Source organism: Anopheles marshallii, chromosome 2, assembly GCF_943734725.1.
Source record: "Anopheles marshallii chromosome 2, idAnoMarsDA_429_01, whole genome shotgun sequence".
In the NCBI taxonomy this organism is placed as follows: Eukaryota; Metazoa; Arthropoda; class Insecta; order Diptera; family Culicidae; genus Anopheles; species Anopheles marshallii.
In genome coordinates this window covers 1,803,013-1,824,021 of record NC_071326.1, presented here as the reverse complement: position 1 = coordinate 1,824,021, position 21,009 = coordinate 1,803,013, and the positions used below count along the sequence as shown (strand labels likewise).

General features: G+C 43.0%; 1 protein-coding gene across 1 annotated transcript in view; it reads right to left on the bottom strand.

Annotated features, from left to right (window-relative positions):
- Positions 1–8,880: 8,880 nt before the first annotated feature.
- Positions 8,881–21,009, bottom strand: part of LOC128715597 (low-density lipoprotein receptor-like) — a 144,495-nt gene continuing 132,366 nt past the window's right edge. Inside the window, exons 15-17 of the mRNA XM_053810509.1 lie at positions 15,914–16,032; positions 15,373–15,522; positions 8,881–8,925 (exon numbers count right to left, since the gene is read on the bottom strand). Coding sequence (XP_053666484.1) covers positions 8,881–8,925; positions 15,373–15,522; positions 15,914–16,032 — 314 coding nt within the window. The remainder of the gene's footprint in view (positions 8,926–15,372; positions 15,523–15,913; positions 16,033–21,009) is intronic.

Genomic DNA, 21,009 nt, shown 5'->3' with positions numbered 1-21,009 from the left:
TTCGATGTATTTTGTACCGACTGTCACAAAGACGCCATATTGAGCTTTTGGATTTGACAGTTGAAGTGGGTACTTCAACTTACAGTACGGTACAAAGTGTCGCACTACATGCGTATTTTTTAAAGTTAATGCAATTGAAATTTGGTGGAATTCTTGTGGAAATTCATGCAAATCAACTTTATTCGTCCATGCAATCCATAGTTGCTGTAATTTGCTATCAAAATAATCCTCAAAATTATAAAATAACTAGTTTAAAACATGTCACGATCTTGCATTGTACAGAAATCTCCATAATCTGTTGGAGGTTACGCAGTTTTTACACATAAAGTGTTGGATTTAGTTCGGACTGAATACATAAGCACAATGAAGAGAACAACACATGCGTTTTCTTGTACGTCTATTGGCGGAATAATTATAACAATATAGTTCATAAGGTTGGGCAATGTTTGCCTCCCTGGAACAGAAGTGTCATAGCTGTCTGTTCAACTAGGATCTGTTGAGGGGTAGGAATTGCCTATCTCCAACACTCCTCCTCAATTATTAGTCCTCAACTATGTTTCTTTTAACCCCAAATTAGTCGCGAACTTGTGGTGTTTTACCGTACCTAATGGCTTTGTTAATATATCTGCGTTCATTTCATCAGTTGGACAATACTTTAGTTCAACATCTCCCCGTTGACACAGATCCCGTACGAAATGATGTTTCGTTTCTATATGCTTGGAGCGTTTGCTAGATTTCTCTGACCGAGCAAACAAAAGACAAGCTTGATTGTCCCCATTCACTATTGTTGCGTTACGTTGAACCTCTCCAAGGTCTCCAAGAAGACGGCGTAACCACAACACCTCCTGGCAAGTCTCTGCTAATGCAACGTACTCTGCTTCCATCGTGGATAGCGTAACGTTGCTCTGTTGACGACTTGCCCAGGATACTGCTCCTCCTGAGAAATATACCACGAAACCAGTAGTAGATTTTCGCGTTGAAGAATCTCCTGCCCAGTCTGCATCAGAAAATGCGACCAAATCACTGCAGTCGATTCTGTCGGGCTCACTACCTAGCTTTAACTTCCAATCTCTGGTACCCTTAAGATACCTAACGGCACGCTTGGCTGCCACCCAATCACTTTCCGTTGGGGCACTGAACTTCCTTCCCAGTATCGTAGCTGTTGTCATAAGATCAGGCCGTGCACAAACCGCTACGTACAATAGTGCTCCAACCACAGATCGGTACTTAGTACTATCTTCTAGTAACTCGCTATCAATTACATTTTTCAAAAAACCTTGGTCCATTGGTGTTTTTACAGTTTTCGCATCGCTAAGTCCCGTCCTGTTCACTAGCTTGTTAATGTAATTTGTTAACCCGATACTGTAAATGCCACATTCCTTTTGAATCTCTACGCCTAGAAAAAACTTTACATCACCAAGACAAACAATTTCAAAATGTTCTTTCAAGTCCTCATACACTCCTGATATAGTTTTCTTGTTTTCACAACCTACAAGAATATCATCAACGTATACGATAAGATATACCTTTTCACCGTTTCTGTTCCGCGTGAACAAACATGGATCTGCAGAACTAGCAACGAACCCCAAGTTTCCTAGTACACCAGAGAGCTTCTCGTTCCAGCATCGAGCTGATTGTTTCAGTCCGTATATACTTTTTCTCAGCCGACACACGAACTCCTCCTTTCCAGGAACCTCGTATCCATGGGGCTGACGCATGAAGATCTCTTCATCTAGCTCTCCGTAGAGATAAGCAGTGCGGACATCCAGATGCTGCAAATAAATGTTTTTCTTACCAGCTAGCACCAGCAATGTGCGAAGAGTAGTATGCTTCGTGACCGGAGCGTAAACTTCATCGTAGTCCTCTCCATATCGTTGGTTGTACCCTTGGGCTACAATCCGTGCTTTGTATCGCACGATCTCGTCCGATTCGTTGCGTTTCTGCTTGTAGACCCATTTACTGCCAAATGCTCGTTTTCCTTCGGGAAGTTGAACTAATTCCCATGTTTTATTCTGCTTGTGCGATTGGATCTCGCTGTCCATCGCCTGCTTCCACGAATTACGATTTTCACTCGAAATCGCTTCCTTATAGCATGTTGGCTCCTCTGCCGTGTGCGCTGCAACACTTACTACGAAGTCAGTCAATTTACTCGGCAGTATACCTCGATTTACACGACTGGAACGCCTTAACGAGGTCACATCACCGTCTCCTAGTTGATCGGTGTTATCCGTTTCCAATGAAACCAATTGATCCTCGGCTTCATTAACGTCAGTCGTATCGAAATATAGACTATCTGCGCTCGCATCCGCAGCTTCTTCCTCTATGGTTTCGTTTCTTGGATGCGACGTAATATAGTATTCCACAATACTATCCAAAACAGAATCATCTCGGCTATCTACTTTTACTGATTTTACAGGCGTTTTCTTAACTTCTCTTTTGATTGATTTCTTATTGATCATAGCACCATCACCCTCCAGGAATTTTGCGTCCCGGCTAATTGTGATCCTATTCGTTTCTGTGTCTACGAAACGATAACCTTTGTGCTCATCAGAATATCCAATAAAAATCAACTTTCTTGCCTTACTGTCAAATTTTCCTCTGTTGACACTTGGAATGTGCACGTATGCTGGGCAACCATACACCTTTAGATGTCCCAAATCCGGCTTCCTTCCAAACCACTTCTCATACGGGGTCATACTTATAGAGCGCGTAGGCAATCTGTTCTGTAAGTATGCTGCTGTCATAATCGCTTCACCCCAGTATCGCTTGTCAAGCCCTGCGCCAAGGAGCATAGTTGTTGCCATTTCCTCTAGAGATCGATTCTTCCTCTCTGCCACACCATTCTGTTGCGGTGAATGAGCTGTTGTGTATTGTGCCTTTAACCCTTGCTTTGCGTAGAAAGTACGTAAATTGTCGTTAACGTACTCGCCTCCACCATCGGATCGTATTATTCTCGGTTTTCGAGCAAAAAGATTCTCCACAAATCGAACATACTCTTTGATTTTCTCTGCAGCGTCAGACTTCTTCTCTAGCAAATAAACGACAGTAAAACGGGAAAAATCATCTATCATAGTCATGACATACCGCTTCCCTCCTGGTGTTGTTGTCCGCATCGGACCACAGAGATCTGTGTGAACTAAATCCAACACTTTTGTCGATTTTATTTCCGATTTCTTTGGAAATGGATTTCTCGCTGATTTGCCCTGGATGCAAATTTCACAGGATTCCTGAATACCGCAGTCCGCGATTTTCATTCCGGTAGCCAATTCTTCATTCGATATCTTCGAGATGACGGACGAGTCACGATGACCAAATCGACGATGCCACATGTGCTTGCAATTTGTGTTGTGCGCCTTTTTCTCCGCCATTTTGGATACTTCAACTAATCTCAGCGCATACAAGCAATCTGTACGCTCACATCTGAGCATTGGCTTATTATTCTTATCACTGATTTCACACCCATTAGATTTGAAGACCACTGTATACCCATTGGCAACCATTTTGTCTACTGAAATGAGACCTGTTGCCAACGACGGAACATATAAAACGTCTTTCAACGTAATGTTCATGACGCCACCATTTGCACCAACACAACGCACCGTTCCATAACCAATACCACTTGCTTCGATAATGTTCCCGTCGGCCAAAGCGACGCTAGGTCCCTTTTGTTGAAAGAACTTTTCGAAGAATTTCCTATCACTGGTCATGTGACAACTGGCACCACTATCGATCAGCCACCCATTTGTCTGATATGAACCAGACAAGAAACACATACTGTTACACTGAGCGCGGGAACCATTTTGTTTCAGTTCCTTGAAACGGCAGTTTCGTTTCAAATGACCCGGCTTACCGCACTTATAGCACACTGTTTTGTGGCTTTGTTTCACGTAACCTTTCATGGCTTTTGGTTCGCTAGTGTTGCCTGACCGATTTTTTCGTCGCTCGCTTTCGTCGAGCAGCTTCGACTTAACGACTTCCACCGTTAACTCGGAATCCGGACGACTCTCCAATGCAGTCACCAGCCCACCATATGACTCCGGCAAGCTCCGGTGAATCATTGCAACTCGTAGCTCTGGCTGAAGCACCAGACCCGCTATTGTGAGTTTATCGAATAAACTCTCGAGTTCCATTAAATGGTTTTCCATGTCGCCACCCTCGATCAGCTTCATGTCACATATTTTGCCTAGGACCGACACTCGCGACGTTGCTGTCGTCTTCTCGTGAAACGCACGTAATTTTTCCCAAAACTCTTTTGCCGAAGGTATGTCTTTTACCAGATTGACTTGATTATCCTCTATGCAAAGCCCCATCGTGGCACGCGCCTTGCGGTCATCCTTGACCCATTTCTCCGGTGGTGATTCCGGTTTCGGATCAGCGATCACATACCATATTTCTTCTCGAATCAGAAGCATCTCCATTCGAAACTTCCAAGTACTGTAGTTCGAATTGTTCAATTTTGCAAACGAGAGTTTTCCTGGTTCCGCCATTTTATTTCGCACACTATACCGTACAACACACAAAACCGACGCGCACGTTCCTTTAGCAAAACTAGCCTTTCTTCACTGTACAATCGAACTTTCCCAGGATAATTATATCCTGTCTGGGCCCATAACCTGTTGGAGGTTACGCAGTTTTTACACATAAAGTGTTGGATTTAGTTCGGACTGAATACATAAGCACAATGAAGAGAACAACACATGCGTTTTCTTGTACGTCTATTGGCGGAATAATTATAACAATATAGTTCATAAGGTTGGGCAATGTTTGCCTCCCTGGAACAGAAGTGTCATAGCTGTCTGTTCAACTAGGATCTGTTGAGGGGTAGGAATTGCCTATCTCCAACATAATCAACCATAACTGATGAGATATTTCCACACAACCCACTTTAACGCATGGATAAGATAAATCCATTGTAACGTCCACATTGTGATAGTACTTTTGAAAAGAATTCAAACTAATGTGGGTGTTTGTTTGTTGGTTGGTTTTTTATTATTATTTATTTATTATAGTACATAATTTCTCAATCTGTTTTACCATCGTTTTGATAGCACATGCCAACATTATCGTGACAATTGTGTTCTAGCTTCGTAGTTTTTCTTTCCCATATTTGCTCACGCCCCAGTTCGCGCTCCCTTCCCAGGAAGCTGGAGAGATTTCCTTTTGCCCTTGTATGCCTAGCCCTCAGCCCTCACGGTCCCTTAAGCGTTAGGATGTATATATTAACTAAGATTAAATCTTTTGTATTCTTTCTTCCTCCCGTTTTGTTTGTTTTGCTATATATGTATATTAATCTGTATATCTGTATGTACAAAACCCATAATTAACTTTGTTTCCTTCCATTTGCTTAACACCTACATTGTTCTTGTTGACCATATGCTAATTTTTATGCCGTGTTGTTGCTGCTTTAAGCAGCTACGGTCTATTACACTTTCTGCTTTTGCTTTGCTTGATGATTGAATACAAAACATAACTGATTCCATTTCGAACGAACTTTGTTTGTGTGGCTGTATGTATTCCCATCGAAACACAGAAACATTGATTTCCACCAGGCGTCTCCATTGTGACAAACGCTTTATGACACTGTGCGAGCTCTCTTGTTTCATGTTTCATCTATACATCGAACCGATAATGGCTCCACACAGATGTGAGGAAAATGAGTAAATCATCAACATTTACCAAGGAAACATTCAAACAGTTGCATATTTGTGGACTGTGTCTTACGTATGTGTATCTTGACATACGCTTTGAACGGGTTGGACATTGTTAATGGTTCACTGTTGAACTGTTTCTGTTTTTGTGTCTTTGTTGCTCTGTGTGATAGCCACCACCATCAAGTTGTTTGCAAAATCGTTTATATTTACAGCTTTCTTTGCGAACGGTTCTGCTGGCACACAGGTTCGCAACTTCTTAATGTATGTTGGTTTGTTACTGTGTTGAGCGTTTGTTTAAACTTCTCGGTACATATTCATATCTTACGTTTTTATATTAAATCTGTGAATGGGTGAAAATTTAGTAATATTGAATCGGTATGCTTTTTTTCTTTCAATTTGCTCTCTGGGTTGGATTTGAGTTGGGAATGAGTGTGAAAAAGAAGCTGCTTGCCTCATTTATGCGCTCACCGCCAGCAGCAGCAATAGTAGTCAACTATCTATTGAACAGTAACGGTTGACCGTTTTGCCAGTAAAATATAGTGTCCGTATGCTTGTTCCCTTTGCGCATTAGTTTCGGCTGCTTGTTTTTGTTTCGTCGACGGGTTGTAAAGTTTAGTCACAGTACACAGTGTCTGGGCAGAAGTTGAAGTGTCTAGAAAAAAACGGATCTAAAACTATTGTGCCTAAATAAGTTGCATTTATTCATTGTTCCAGGCAAGGGAAAATCTTTCATTTTCTATATCTCTTTTCGCACTTCTGTCGCCACCCGCCACCCGTTTGAACTTATCACCGAATGGACCGTAAAATCACATAAAAGCCGACGATAGTGGAGACAAGAGTAGTGTGTTGTGAACGCAGTGTTTGTTTGCGGCCACTAAATAGGGTTCTTTTTTTTGTTGCTGGATGGATTTGGTTTGGCTACACCGTTGCCTGCGCTAGGAATGAGTAAATCACTTTCTGTTCCCCTTCCGTATGTATATGAGCCTCCGCACCGTCCTTCAAAACGGACTCTTTCAAAGGTGTAAGTGTAAAAAGTATTTGGCCTTACTAGTAGATCCATTGTTTGGCGGAGTGCTTTGTTTCTTCTGCGGACCTGTTATCTGCACACCTGTTGACTCGGTGATCGGTCAACCTACCAACAGACAAAACGGACATTGGATTTGGTAATTTATGCTTCTATGCTGTCACATCCGACCACTGCCATTGCACGGGCCGGGACATGCAAAGTTTCGCTACTACGTTTTAGATTGAGCAAATGTCTATGCCACCCCGAGACGACCGCGCGTTTGGCCACGGCGTTGGGTTGGGTAAGAATGGGAATTAGCTGAGCAAAACGAACGCATAATCTTATCACCCTCACACTTCACGCATTCTAATTGATTTTCTTTACATTCTACGCTAACTCCAACTGTTGTCTAGAATCGACCGATGCGAGGAAGAAAATATTGGTACCAATGCTACTAAACACGTCATGCACGTTTTGCTATAAATGGATCGCAAGGATAACGCGGGAACAAGTAGTACAAACTCTGAGCACAAACTGTTGTGTTAATTCATGGCTACGCGCTTTTCTCACATTTTCTACCGCAACAAAGCGCTAACAGTCGCGCTGTGGGGAACAAACGATGTTCCGGTACACACTGTGTTAACACCGTAAAAACTGGAACCACATCCACAGCTCGGCGTTGTGTTGTTGCCTTTTTTCCATTTGGAAGCAAATTTGCTCTAACTACGCTGAAAATTGTGCTACATTGTGGGAAGATGTGGGAAATACAAGGAAGGGAAGATCGCCCAAACAAAAAAAATGTGTGTCATCTACAAAAATATAAACAGGAGAAGAAAAAGAAACACATAAAAATGGAGCTAAACAATATATAACGTAACAGGACTGTGTATTTACAATTATGTCTTTCCATTATTCTCTCTGTTTTCTGCGCTTGCCCACGTACGATCTGTCGCCTTCAGAAATCACCCGCAATTCACGCACGTAACTATTCTAATTGATGGACACACATATGCTGCACTTGTTCGCTTTGTCCTCCCCCTTTGTTCTTGGGCGGCTTTTTTAGTTGCGAGAACAACGAAACAACATTAAACAATCGTCACAAACTGTTTTAATCTCTGCCCTAACTAAACCCTTTCCAGTCTGAAAAAAACGTTTTACGAATATCTATGCCTTGCCTACAATTTAACTGCTAAGATCCCATATAAAGTTTCCACTACTTAACGCTAAACGAATTTTGGACAAAAAAGCCATGTGCTTCTACGCCTAACTGTCGCTTTTCCAGTTGGCATCTTCTGCAATCGTATAAATTGCATCAACAAAAAAACACAAAAAAAAAACTTCTATTTAAATTTGACGCGAACAATAAACTAGCAACATACGCTTTAGCACGTATGTTGTTGTATATAGCCAAAAACAAAACAAATACAAACAATACCATGCACACATACCCACGAACACACGCACACACACACACTCACACCAGGTTGGGTGAAAAGAAGAAAAGAAAGGAAAACAGTTTAGGACTTCGGTTGGGTTGAAGGTTAGGTGGTATGGATTCGTTATTGTTGTGCCAGTGGCCTCTCATTTACGCCATTTGGATGTTCTCACCCAAATGGTGTGATTATCGAAAGCTAGTAGATTTGCACCGGGGCAATGATCGAAAATGGCCATTTGAATCTGCAGAGGGACGTGGTTGTCGTGTAAAGTAAAAAGAACGCTCTCGCTTATTCGCTACGTGATGAGTATTTCCGGCGGGATGTGTGGTTTCTTCCCATGATCTATCCTATTGGTTTGTTGGCATGGTTGTGGTTTTTATCTGTTTCGGTTCGGTTACCTTTGCTTTAATGCTATTTAAACGTTAAGAATTTTGCCCCAACAGTTTCGAGACGTTTCAACGCGTCGAGTAGTAACTGTAGTGTTAAATAATATAGTTTTTTGCACAGCGGCGACGATCAATGAGGCGATCCACGGGATGAAGATCGGGCCCAAGAGCGATCCACTCGTTGTCCGGGCCATTTTGAACGGCGTACGAACGATGGTTTAGGTTGTGTCGCGGTTTGAGCATTGTAATGTTTGAGTAGCAATGGCGGACTATTCGTTCGTGTTTGTGATCCATTTCGGGTGAAAATGGAGCCCTTGAAAGCACTGCGATGGCGGCTGGTTTTGTGTATGTGTGTGTCTCAACGAATGCCGACCGGAGAAGTTTGGTTTTTTGGTTATGCTTCACACAAAATCGTTGGTGGCCGGTCGGGTGAGCGGTTCCTGTGCCTGTGGAAGAGGGAAAAAAGATGCGGGCGATTACTAACGCGTCCATGGAGCAGTTTACTAAGTTAAAGAACGTTAAGCTGAACAAGAAAGGAAAAAGAGAATATTACAAATACGAGAGACAACAAATCAAAACGACATCGCAATAACACTAGTGCTGTGTGAATCTGAATTACATTCAAGGATGTTGTCCAGATTTTTCAATAAAAAAATGACGCTAAATCTTTAACATAAAGATTCAATAACATCTCAAGACTCGTGAATCTTTTCCGTTCTTTTCCAATCTTCAGAGAACCCCAAAGAATTGTTCTTTAGAGCCTCAAAATACTTCAAAACCTTTAAAGTATTGTGGATATTAGAAGAGTTGATTCAATATTCAAACAATTTCCGGCTGAAGCTGGATATGAATGACACTTCTCGAAAGAGCCGTTTTGCATAAACAAAAGCTTGTTGGGACACATTGCGAAACTTCCAAACATTTCGACAGGAGCCATGAGCAGCTAATGAGAACGAAACGATTCATTGTGAAACACTTTGCACGGGAATAAAAACGGATTCCATATGGTTCCGGTTCTTTAGAAAATTCCTTGTGTACCTTCTCTGCCTGACTCCAGTCCAGAGGGAGATGTGCTTTTGTGCACTTCTGGTTGGCAGTGGTGGACGACCTAACGACACACAAACTTCTAACTTGTTTGTAATGGAGGTTTTTACTTCACCAGGGAAATGGAACCGTTCTAATAGAGAAAAACAAACAAAACTAGAAGAACAAACTTCAATAATAAGACGACAAATACATACGCAAAAACCGAACCATGCAAAACAAAAGGAGTATGTCTATGCACAACTCTAATCGTACTACACCCGATGATTGTAAACATGCATGTTTTTGAGATGCACGCAAATAAGAGAACACTCTACTGCATTACAGCATTAACAGACAACAGCAACAGACAGTTTCCGTTCGACTGTCCGTTCTTACCTTCCCGCGGTGCGGGTCCCAACCATCCGCAGACATTCATCTGCGTTTCGGTTCTTGTCTGTACGGTTCTTGTGTGTGACATGTGTGTGAGTGTGTTTTTAAAGTTGATCTCGATCTCGGTATGTACTGGGCCTGGGATCGCTTTGCACAGAGTGCCTTCTTGCTGATGCGGTGCAGTTTTATGACTCTTGGTGAGCGCCATCAACGTTTCGTGGCTTTTTCGTGTGAAGAACTAATGTGCTACAGGCGTGAAAAGCGACGGTGGACATCGACGAGCCCACTCCGACGTGGAAAGGATCGGTTTGCTTCTTGGTGGTGATGATGTAGTTCTGGGAGGCTGATGATGTAGTGGCGGTTTTTAGTACAAGTGCTTTTTGGGGGGTGAATGATCGAAACCACGTGGTCCGCGTGGGGGTTTTGTCCACGCGCTGAGCACCGCTACCGCTAGCCTCTAGACCCGGACTAGCAGGACATATTTGGGGCCAGCTTTGGGACCGCTTGTTATGCTTTTCCTTCACTCTCTCTCTTTTACGCGCTTTGCAATGGACCATATATGTGTGTGTGTGTGTGTGTGCGTGGTTTTTGTTTAATTTATGATTTATTCTTTTAAATTTCGCTTTCCATGTGTTACTTTCTCATACACACACCCATACATACACATTGGCAAAACAAAAACACCTCCCTCCCACCTTACTAAGTAGTTCAATTTTCATCTAAGCTACTTTGGCAAACGCTTCATGTGCGGTAGTGAAATGTATTTATCTGGGCGGTTTTGTTTTTCGTTTTCGTTTGATTATTTGTTTGTTTTTTTCCAAACCCCACCGGGACGGGAGAAGATCAAGTTAATCGAATACGGGTTTTTTTGTTGGGGAAAGGTTTCGAACCACGGGTCGAATCGAATTTTTCATTTTTAGCAAATCATTTCGGGGAAGGATGGAAGGCGCAATCGCATTGGTAGCGAACCATGATTACATACATTATGCGTAGCGAGAGAGAGAAAGAGTGGAAGAAAGAAGTGGAGAAAGGAAGAAATCAGATTGCAGTTTGTTGAATAAAAATCCCACATAACGTAAACAGCTACATTAATGTTACGACAGGAAAATGCTCCATTGTTGTGTCCATCTGCTTGGGAATGTGCTACTGGTTTGACGATAAGGATTGTCGAGATTGAGAATCTTTGCTCCCTCGACAATGTTTTATATTTCATGCGAGACACTTCGTTATCTATTTGTATCAGTCGGTGCTAAAAATACGCTTAGATAGGCTGTTCGTTATTGAACAACTTTTACTCACACTGCACTCCGTTCACAAAGTGTTCGAGAATCTCCTATTATTTAATCTTTAAAGATTCAGAGCAGTTTTCAATGTTTGTTGAGTCCCAGAATGTTCATGTTTCTGCGGAATTTCTCACATATTTATCGAAGCTATACATCACTATACGACTTCTTGCCTCATGCCCATAAAAAAGAAAGTTGAGGAGATCCAACGGCAATAAAATAAAACATTGTAGGAAATTCGTTAATCCTCAAGTAGCTCCTTTTTCTTGGCGTAATGACCTTCTAGGCCATGCCTGCCATTTCTGGCTGGCTATACTTATTTTACCACGTAGTCAAACAGTCAGTCTACGGGGGATTGCTCCGGTTATAAATGCCATTTTATCGGGACAACCAGACCTCACACATCCGCGAAGCCTCAACTTGGGTAATTTACACTGTGGGGATTTGTAGAATAGATCACCAGAGACAAATAAGGACCTAAACTTCTAAGAGAGAGGCTTTACAAAGCTTCCTAATAGATGGCAACAACTTGCATCGGAACCAATCGGTCCGTACTTGACCTGCAAAGGATAAACCGGGACATAGTAAAGTGTAGAATTCACGCACATTAAATGGATCTCTCCTTGTCCCGATCTAAATCTTTCCCACATGGCTTATTTTTCCGTTTTTAACGTGTACTTTCTGTGCTTTAAAACACTGTTTGTTTCACTTTTTGGTTCCCTAATCTGTCAGCCAATCCCTCGATGCAGCACTTTTCCATCCAAACATAACTTTTAACCAAAATAGTGTGTGTGTTTTCGCATCGTCCGACTTGTTGGACACACAGTGAGTGCAGATTCTGATCGGACAGCCCTGATTTTTTTGTTTGTTTGCGTTCACTCCACTCCATTGCTGGAAGGAGAATCTAACGAACCAAAGCACTAGAAAATGGATGATGGTGTGGCGTTGGTGCTGGGTACTTTAATCCTTTCTTAGTACCAGCGCCAGCCAACAGCACTCCCCCCCCTCCCCCTCCCTTTTGTCCCGCAATGCTTTGTGCGAAAGGAAATAAAAACGTACAGAAACGTACCGAAAAACACATTCCCACACAGACACACATCGCGATGGGTGCGTCTTTTGTCAGCACATCAGCTTAGCTCACTCACAGCTGCTGCTCAAGCCGGGGCCAAGGCGCATTAGAAGCCACTTTAGACGTCCGACTACATGCGACGTTTCTTCGCCCTCGCTTGCCCCCGAGGCACGTGGAAACGAAAATGCATTTTTCCGTCAAGCTTTTCTTGCTCGTGCTTCTAATTTTACTCCATCATCGTTTGGAGTTTTTGGTTTTTTTTTTCATCCAGCCCAGTCAGGGTCCCACAGTGCCTTCTGTTTGCCGTCTGGATATAAATAGAAAGTCACGTGAATCGCGAAAACTGTCCACATTTATGCAATGCACATTGCTGCACGGGGAGTGAATTGGACAGGTTTTGCTGACACATTGAGTATGCTCTGGTGCTGTTGCCAACGCTGGTGAAGCACCAGCGCAAAGGCGGGCAATAAGAAAAAAAAACAAAAGATCTTAATCGGTACAAAACCGGAATGGAGGAGTCGAGCCGTTGCGGCAAGGATAAACTAACTAGACAAAACAAAAGCGCCAACCCGGTGCCCGGTCGCAAATCACAAATCAGTTTCCAACACCTGGCGAGGCTTTTTTGAGGTTGTAGGGCTTTTCCACTTATTTTGTTGCTCATTTAACTGCATCCTTTTGTGGGGGGTGATATAAAAACAATAGCGTACGTTATGATGCTTTAGCGAGAGAGTATGAAGAGCTAGGCAGGTGATTGGAGGATAGTGGCGAACTGTTTCCAAAATGCAAAGTTTCCCACCTAATTGACCGAAGTGCGAAGCATAGTTCTAATTATGTTCACCAACGCAGGGACAAAACGCTCAAAAAAGAACACCAGGAAAAAAAAACCCCAAAATAAATGAAAGCACCCTGGAAAAGTTCCTCCGAATGTCGGAGAGTGACTGTTTGCTTAAAACTTATATCTCGTCGGTTAGCTTATTTTATTATCCATCTGTGCCGCTCCTGCAGCTGTGAATAATTCATGTCCGTGCGAGTCTGGGAGCCCGGTGGGGTGAGGGCAGCTTCTAGGATACGGAACACACTCCGTCGCACTTGTCGGGACACATGCACTAACACACACACACCCACACACATGGACGCAGGATCAGATTCAGTACGAGGGATATAAAAGTTTGCGTCCATAGCCCGAAACGTTGTTACCATATGTACGAAGCGTCTTTTTTTAACTTTGTTATTGTTGTTGTTGTTTGATCCCTCCTCCCAGTGCCCAGGAAGTGGATACAGTGGGGGTGGGCACTTTTGTGCGACACTGACCCCAAACACTCACACACCAGCCTAGGTGTGGATGCGGCTGTGCGTGTGTGTATGTGTGGAGTGGTTCCTTTTGGTGTCGCTTTTCACACAAAACCCCCGAGTCTAAATCGAATGCGAGTATGGGTGGGGTCTGGATCGGTGGAAACCCTGACTGCCCTTAATGTTTACTCTACGGTACGGTACGGTTGATAAAAACCATGGCAAATGAATGCGGGGAAAGCTTTGGCAAACAGAAAAACTTTTAGTTAGTGTTTTAGTTGTCCTTATGTGCGTCGCCATGCTAGGGGCCGCCATCACAACGATGGCGTCAGGGGGCGTTCGTCGTGTACTACCCGCACACACACACACAAGGATTTAATCAGGTTAATATCTGCTCATATTCACCCATATGCTAGTGTCCTAGTGTGCCCCCTTTTTTGTCGGCGCTTTCGTCCATCCGACGACGACATCTTGCGAGTGAAATGAAAAATTTAAAGTGTGTGTGGCTGTGCTTTTTTTCCAAACGAGTTTATGAGCCGTATGAGCACCGGGCTGGGTGAAAAAGAAAAAAGCAATGGCGCTTATAAGCGACCCAAAGCCCCGCAACGAGCCTTGCGAGACAAAGGTGTGCCGGGACAGGACGAAGGATTTCGTATTTAATTAGACCTTTTTTCGCTTCCCGCATTTTAACCGTTCTTTAGCAAACACTTCTGTCGGTGTGAAAGCTTTACAGCTTCTTTCTATTCCCCTCAGTGCTTTTACTTCGGTCAATAGAAAATGATGGACACGGATAACATTATGATTTATGGGTGATTTTTTGTGCTGTTGGTTGGTAGATTGCAAGATTGAACAACAACAGTCGCCATCTCATTGGCGAATGATACTTTACACAAATGAAACGCTTTGAAACGTTACCAAGCATCATCTCGAGGTGTCAGGCACGAATAAAAGATGATGATAGCGCAACTTTCATTTACACTTCGATAGCATGGCAAAGATGAAGTTAATGGAAGTACTATCGATGCATCGATGAGAACGACTTTTTACATAAATCGATCCATCTTGCAGGGGTTTCGTGTCCACGTGACCAAATTGGAACTGGAATGCGAAGGGATTGATCTAAGATCCTGGCCAAATTCTGGAACTTACATATTTTTCTACTCCAAGTGGGAACATGCGAGAACAATTTCACAAATATTGTTCACCAATTCTGTCGCTTCCTCAGTTGACACTTTTACAAAGCGTTCAGTAAGATTCCAGCCCGTATGCACTGCATCTACCTGCGTTCAGTGAGCGACATTCGACTGGCTACTTATGTAGCTGGATTGGATGTATCGCTCCAGACCGTCCCCACAATACAAATGGCTCGATGGCGCTTGGATGCGTCTGTGTAAATGTCGAATGAAACGATTTCAATCTATCCTATTCCATTATCCTACCACTAATTTGCTCGATTTGTAATCCTTCTTCTTTGGCTTCATTTTTCCATCCATCTTCCCATGGTTTCATCTTCTCGCACGATATATCCCGGACGTACAACCCCCGCTCCGTATCCATTCCCTCGAAGTGTTTTGCTTTTACAAATGTTACGTCTCGATGACCGTTCTCGGGACACGAAGAACAGGGAGCTAGCGTGCGAACCTAATGTATGAGCCTTGTGACCCTGGATTTCTTGGTTTATGCTTCTTTACACGAGGATATTCATTTTATTAAATAGCAGGTGATTTGCAGGGACTCTGCTTTTGGGTTTTGTTTTCTCATTCGCTCTCTCCCCCACTGGCTCTCTGGTCGCCTTATCTTATGCAGACGGTATAGTCCCGGGCTAGCGCTCTTACCTCTTCGCCAACGGTGCTCGGATATATGCGGCTCTGCATATTCTTCTCCAGGCTGAACTGGTCCTCGGTTGTTTTCCGATAAACCGGATTGTCGAAGTTCATGGTTTGCGCGCGTCCATGCATGTGGTAGCGGTACAAGCAGAACGTAATCTGCCGAAAAAGAAAGATGATTGGAAAAGAAACTGTTAGGTGGGAAGCTTATCAGATGGTACAACTAACAACTGGTTCCGATAAGCAGAGTGGTTCTTCACTCAAAGAATGTAAAAAAGCACAGATTGAAAATAATTTAATTAAAAGAGAAAGAAACACTAACTTGATTGTACGTAAAGTTTGCTTTGTGAAGAAGAAAAACATAAATGAAAACCTAAAGGAGAGTCAATAATAGAAAATGGAACTCATTACAATGGAATTGAAAATTTCCTATTAACGATAGGTAATGAAAAGTTGCGCAGAAAAAGAAAACTAAAAGAATCGAACACAGACACAGCGATAGCTGTTGGTATAACAGGTCCAGAACTGATAGGCAACTACATTCACTTACCAATGCTACGACGCAGATCACCGCCAAGAGGATGCAGATGGCGATTAAACCGACCTTGCCGGAATCCTCGACCACATCCGGATGGAAGAGCGTACCGTCGGTACCGTTTCGCATCGTCGCTGTTATAAATATCCATTTATGAGAGAGCAGGTGAAAGTTTTGAAACACAAAGCGAGAAAAAAATCGGAAAGAAACGGTCAAGAGAAAGGAAAATGTTAGAAATGTCTTGATTAAAAACTGCCCTGGGTGCACAATGTTTTGGCGTACTACAATGAGATCGGCGCGGTGGCGGTGGGATCGCATTTGCGGTCGAAAGGTCGATGGAATAAAAACCGTTTATCGTTGGTTACGAGGTCCTGATGGACGGTCGGTTGGTTAGAACAATTACAGACATACACACACATACACACACACCAGCATGAGGGGCACCGAGTCCCGGACGGAACAACGCCCCATCGCTTCAGGAGCCTGTCAGTTGATGCGCATGTAATAACTACGAAAGGACCGGGATTATGGACGCGAAATATCGCAAGGAAGGAAATCGGGAGCAAACCAACACCGGAAGTTAGTCAAGTCGGTCTGGAATCCTATTCTTCCCCAACCAACTAGAACAGTACAGCAGCGTACGTACAATGAGTGGTAAGCAACACAAACACGTAGGGCGACAGGTTTGGAAAGAATGTGTAATGCATTTGGCCACGCCGGACAGCGTGAAGGGTGAGGTGGATGTGATGTGGTCGTTTGGTGGTAGCAGAAGATTGGGGGGGAAAATTATGGAAGCTTGCGTTGGGTGAAAGCGAATTCTTAAGTGTTAACATCGCTCCTCCGAAACAGTTCGAAGAGCAGAACCACGGCGTTTTGTGTTTTCTGCGGACGTTTCTCCTTTCGGGTTGCATTATCTCCATTGTGGCATGCGGCGAATCCGAAGGAAACATATTAAAAAGCGGCATAAATAACGACAGTAATGGAAACCATTAGCGCCACAGGTCAGAGTGCAATAAAAGCCGGAGGATGGACGAGGTGACTCCCAAGACAGTAGCATGGCCCTCCTCAACGCTTCCGGCAAAGTAATAGTGGCGGTTGGATAAAATGTTAATAACTAAAATGAGGTACCCGGGTAGATAGAGCAACGTAGAAAGCGAACTGTGTTGCTGCCCACCAACGTCTATATAGATCATAATTAGGTTCAATTAGTGGAGTGAAATATTTTTTAATTTTAATCCAACTTTTTCTCCCTCTTTGCGGGTTGCGTAAGTCAGGTGATGGTGATGGTTGTTGTTACATTAATCATTGTCTTATTAATTCCGGGGAGTGAAAGCGATAACTTTGTCTGGATAGAAACGAGAGTTCTATTTTGTACACTCTATTTGATTAAAATTTTATTGGCATTTTGTGTGTTTAAGGGATGGAACACTTTCTGGTAGATCTTACATTTAGAGAAAAGATACAGCAATTCAACAGACAGAGACAATGTCTACACAGCCAATTGAGTTAACTCCACTTGAAACGATCAATAGACACTTGTCATGAAGGTTAAGTTAATGTACCAACATCTCCACAAACGGTTAGGATTCAACAGAACGCAAAGATATCTTGCTTGAAGTTATGTAAACTATTCCAAACCCATTTGTAAACATTTCGGAACATAAATACTCGCAAAAGGCACACGAAGGTCTCGTCTCATCGTTCGGAGAAGTAGCGTCCCTTTCGTGTAATGCTGTAATATCAGCTGACGATTGGCGTTAAGCGACCGGGATGAAATTCAAACCAAACTGACAAAGTGATAGATGAATTGGTTTTTCCCGGCGGCTTCGTACACGATTCGTTTCCAGAGGTTCTTCCGCCTTTTCCCGCGCGCCAAACCTCGCCACAATATGCCAACACTGGAGGAGGCCCCGTATGTTATTTGAGGAATTTTAATTAAAATCGAAATGAGACCCAATCTTACCGCCTACCACCATGAGAGAAGGTGCTTCTTAGAAGTTAGATTTCTTTCAAAGCGCCCGGCACTTCTCCAGATCTCGGTATAGCTCGGGCAGATGTGTCTGAGGTACGAATTCGGTAAAAATCATTACTGTAAGTGTAGAAGATCATTGTTTTGCGGGAGAACATTTTCGCCCAAGTTGATGTGCAGGAACGACACCATGAATTATTGCGCGGGGTGGGAAATTGCGTCAAAAATTTGAGCACAATTTGGCGGCTTTTGTGCAACAACCGATATTTATACACACGGATCCAAAAGCCTACCGTTGTCCGATTACAACCATTATCATTTCCCTCGGATTTTGCGGGTTTATGGACAACCAGGGACCCAGTTACAGCGTGAGGGGCAATTCGGGACAATCCTCTGTTCAAAAATGGATACTGAACGGCAACGCTACGGTCAGTGGACTGTGGACTAAAATTTTAAAATGGAAAACTGGACAGTTGCCGGACGTTGAATATGGGGAAAACACGCCATCATCCCCATCGGTAACGGTACGTAACCCACCCACAAAATTGGTTGTCTCATTCTGAAACCATCAATAATGCGAAATGATTTCTTACCCTCCGTACTAACGCGCCAATGCTTTACGCCAAACTACTGTAAATGGAAGCAAAACCAAAGAAGTGTGAAAAGAAACCGCCAAAAGCAATTCTACGCATGAAAAACTTTCGCCGCATTATTTTCGAGAATTGACCTCAGGCACGGCGGAGAGATGGGCGGGAATGTTACCGTCCACCAGCGGCATCATCATCATCATCTTCGAAACGTTTCGTTACGGCTGATCGGTTCGTTTCGTGAAAATACCGGTGACCGTTGAGGGCCCCAAAAATGTGCCAATATCAGCCATTTAGTTGCCGTTGGTTGCGCGTATTTGTTTCGCCGCTCTGGGCCTAGAAAAGCAAACTTGGGCAAACAAATTATTCAGCGTGCCGTAAGTTTGACGAAAATCAAGCACGAACATCATAACGGCGCGGCTGTCTCGGGCCATCAATGTCGAAGGGGGCGAGCTAACTATGCTAGCAGTAAATAGCAAATATCCATAATGAGATTACAAGTCCTGCGGCCATATTTGCGACATTATTTCCGGGTTTGTTGTGGCGTAAAATAAGCTCGCCAATTAGGTATGTACGGGGCGGAATGGCAAACAGTTGAGTAGCAGTTGCGTTTTTTCTCTCTGAGCGTGCTCTCTCTCTTTCTGTTGGCGACAACGTTAGTGCAAAAACGAAAGAAAAACTCTCCATGGAGACGCCTGGTAATTTATGTTTTGGCCGACCGATTGCACAGTGGATGCAGGCTACAACAAATGCCCGGAAATTAAGATGTCATGAAATCTGCATAGTTTTATCGGACTTTAAGAAAGTTTCCACAGTTTTTTTTTATCATTTTAAATCTTAGGAATTGCTTTTTTCTAGAAATGAGATCTGGGAGTACGCCATTCCAACTGAATCCCTCTGTTGAGTTTTCATATGATTTTTAAGCATGTGTTTAGTTCTAATATAACATTTTCCATTCACTAAAATATAGAAATACAAAAAGAAATACAGCATCATAACATTCTACAGTATTTGGTTAGATCTGCATGCTTTGATAGTTGATAGTTGCCTACAGAATCGCAGATAAATCTGCTATAAAGGTCGAATGAATTGAGCGCATCGTAGCATCCCACACGAAACGCTGCCACTGGAAACGGAAACATTCTCGAGCATACATGTTTTGAGGACCAAAAGAAACGCTTTGTTGTAGATTGGACAGATACAATGTTGCTGTTCTCTGTAAATGCTGCAGGCAACATCCGTCTTTTAACGGTTGTTTTGAACTTGTAAAGGACATCTTTCAAACAATTCTATTATTTTACAAGATATTGCCAACAAAATTGTTCAAAAAGCTCTATTATTCAATGATTTGCCAAATTGCGTCTTGAAGGATTGTTTTAACTTCATTTTTCATGACAAGGTTCGGTGATTCCACCTTTTGGATAGCTTAATATATGAGCTGTAGTCTAATGTAAAATTACTACTGATAAAACCTCAGTTTTACCATGATCTGCATCCACTGTGCAAGTTGAAAGGAAAAGCACAACCTGAAGTTAGCAAGCTCAACTCCTTCGGGTCATAGCAGTGTTGTTCTTCGTGAGCGAGTAAATGCACGGGAACGAACAGGCAACGTGGGAAACATTACATTCTTTTCATCGAGAAGATTTCCAGCGGCAGCAGCAGCAGCAGTAAGAGCAGCATTTGCAACGTGGCTCCTGGCAGAAGATGCACAGTTGATACAGATTTACTTCCGCTCGGTGTAATAGCAAACGGAAGGGAAAAACGATCCGTTGGGAATGATTCCGAGGTTGCATTCCTTACTAAGAGAAAGTAACGCCAAACTGCAAGTAGAATAAAGTGAAACCCGACCGAAAGGAATGGGGTTGCAAATTGAAATCGTGTAAAGAAAATATACGCTGCAAATATTTTCTGGTCGTACCGAAGCGAAAAATAAACAAAATGTTATTTGATGTCGATTTAACGGAGGGTTCCGCTTAAACCGCCTTCACAAAGAACTCATAAATTATAAGAGAGATTTACACCATAGTTTTGTAAACAGCGTCATAAATTGGTCCCTTTTAGCATGCTTGTATACACGATGGCGCCGAGTTCGGTACGGGTTGTTCCAATCCAGCTGTTTTTTTTCTCTCTTATTTCACCAAAGTGCTTGCCACGCTTGCATTGCTTTTGATGGATGGATAAATCACAAATAACAAGAGGGAAGAACAAAACAAAAAAATCGCACGCATACAAACGCTCTTTTTCCGTTTAAAAAACTCTTCGATTATAAAAGTTTCTCTTACACTCCGATGTGGAGTTTTCCACAGGTACGATTCGGTGCAAAAATATTACGTATGCAAACGGCGCGCACAACTCGTTCGCATCGGCCACTGGTACGACACCCGCCAATTCGTCGCGCGTAAAAGTTACATCAAAAAGTTATGCTTCGAAATGGCGCGGTGGCACAACATCACAGGCGAAGCTTTTACACAAGCACGAAAAAGAGAGAGCGGGAGAGTGTGTGTGAGAGAGAGAGAGAGATGATGGGTGAACGATTTTAACGATGGGCTTTGGAC